Below are 848 nucleotides of genomic sequence, written 5' to 3' on the forward strand. Positions count from 1 at the left end.
TGGCGCTTCGGGGTGTGACTGTGCCTGTGGAGATGTACCAGCTGAACGCTGTGCCCGGGCGCACCTTCGCCGCACTGCGGCTTGACCGGCAGGATGTCTTCGTTCACAACGAGGGGGATGGTGCGTCGAGCAGTGAGCCTGATTCCAGTGTAAGCTGCTTGAGTGGACGTGCATCATTCAGCAACCTTGTGCTGGTGACTGTGTTTGGTGCCTTCACCCCGCAGCAGCGTTTGCTTGTGCTGAAGCCGTACTGCGAGCGCTGGAGTGTTCGTCTGCCGCCGAGGACCTCGTCTGTGTCTGATGACGAATACTGTCGTCTGCTGCTATTGCGTCTCTCGCTGAAACTCGAGAAGGTCATGCAGCGTATGGGGTGCGCACATGAGGCTCATTCGCTTGTGTCTGCAACTAGCACAGTGAATTTGCCTTCCTTTTTGCAGCGGCTATCCTCCTGTGGGGAGGATCAGGGAGGTGGCTTCATTGGCCGTGGCTTCGGGGCGTACCCGGAATTGGGTTCCGTTGAGGTGTTTGGTGATGATTTAGATGATGTTATCTCTGTCACGAATAGCTAGAGTGGGAGAATTTTTTGTTGGATTTTAGGAGCAGACACGTTGCTGTCCCTCTGTATGTTTATCTGAGACTGCCGTTTTACATTGACCTTTAGTACGATATGTTTGGTTTATTTTTAACCATCAAAGAGGCTTGTGTTTGTTGTTTCTGGAGGAGGATTTGTTTTGATACCTGGAAAAGCTAAATTGTTTGAGAACTCCCTCCCCGAACACTCTGAACCTCGCTATTATGTTGGCCCACACTGAGGCCCACCTTCACTGCGGAGAGAACATAATATAGAC

At 51.8% G+C, this 848-nt stretch overlaps 1 protein-coding gene across 1 annotated transcript; it reads left to right on the top strand.

Moving 5' to 3' along the window:
• Nucleotides 1–32: 32 nt before the first annotated feature.
• On the top strand, nt 33–569 carry DQ04_23471000 (receptor-type adenylate cyclase; the record flags this gene model as incomplete). Its single annotated transcript, XM_009318166.1, has 1 exon — nt 33–569. One exon carries the CDS (start codon nt 33–35, stop codon nt 567–569), a length of 537 nt encoding a protein of 178 aa, XP_009316441.1.
• Between the last annotated feature and the right edge of the window lie 279 nt (nt 570–848).

This window comes from Trypanosoma grayi (assembly GCF_000691245.1).
Source record: "Trypanosoma grayi strain ANR4 Tgr_2347_V1, whole genome shotgun sequence".
In the NCBI taxonomy this organism is placed as follows: Eukaryota; Euglenozoa; class Kinetoplastea; order Trypanosomatida; family Trypanosomatidae; genus Trypanosoma; species Trypanosoma grayi.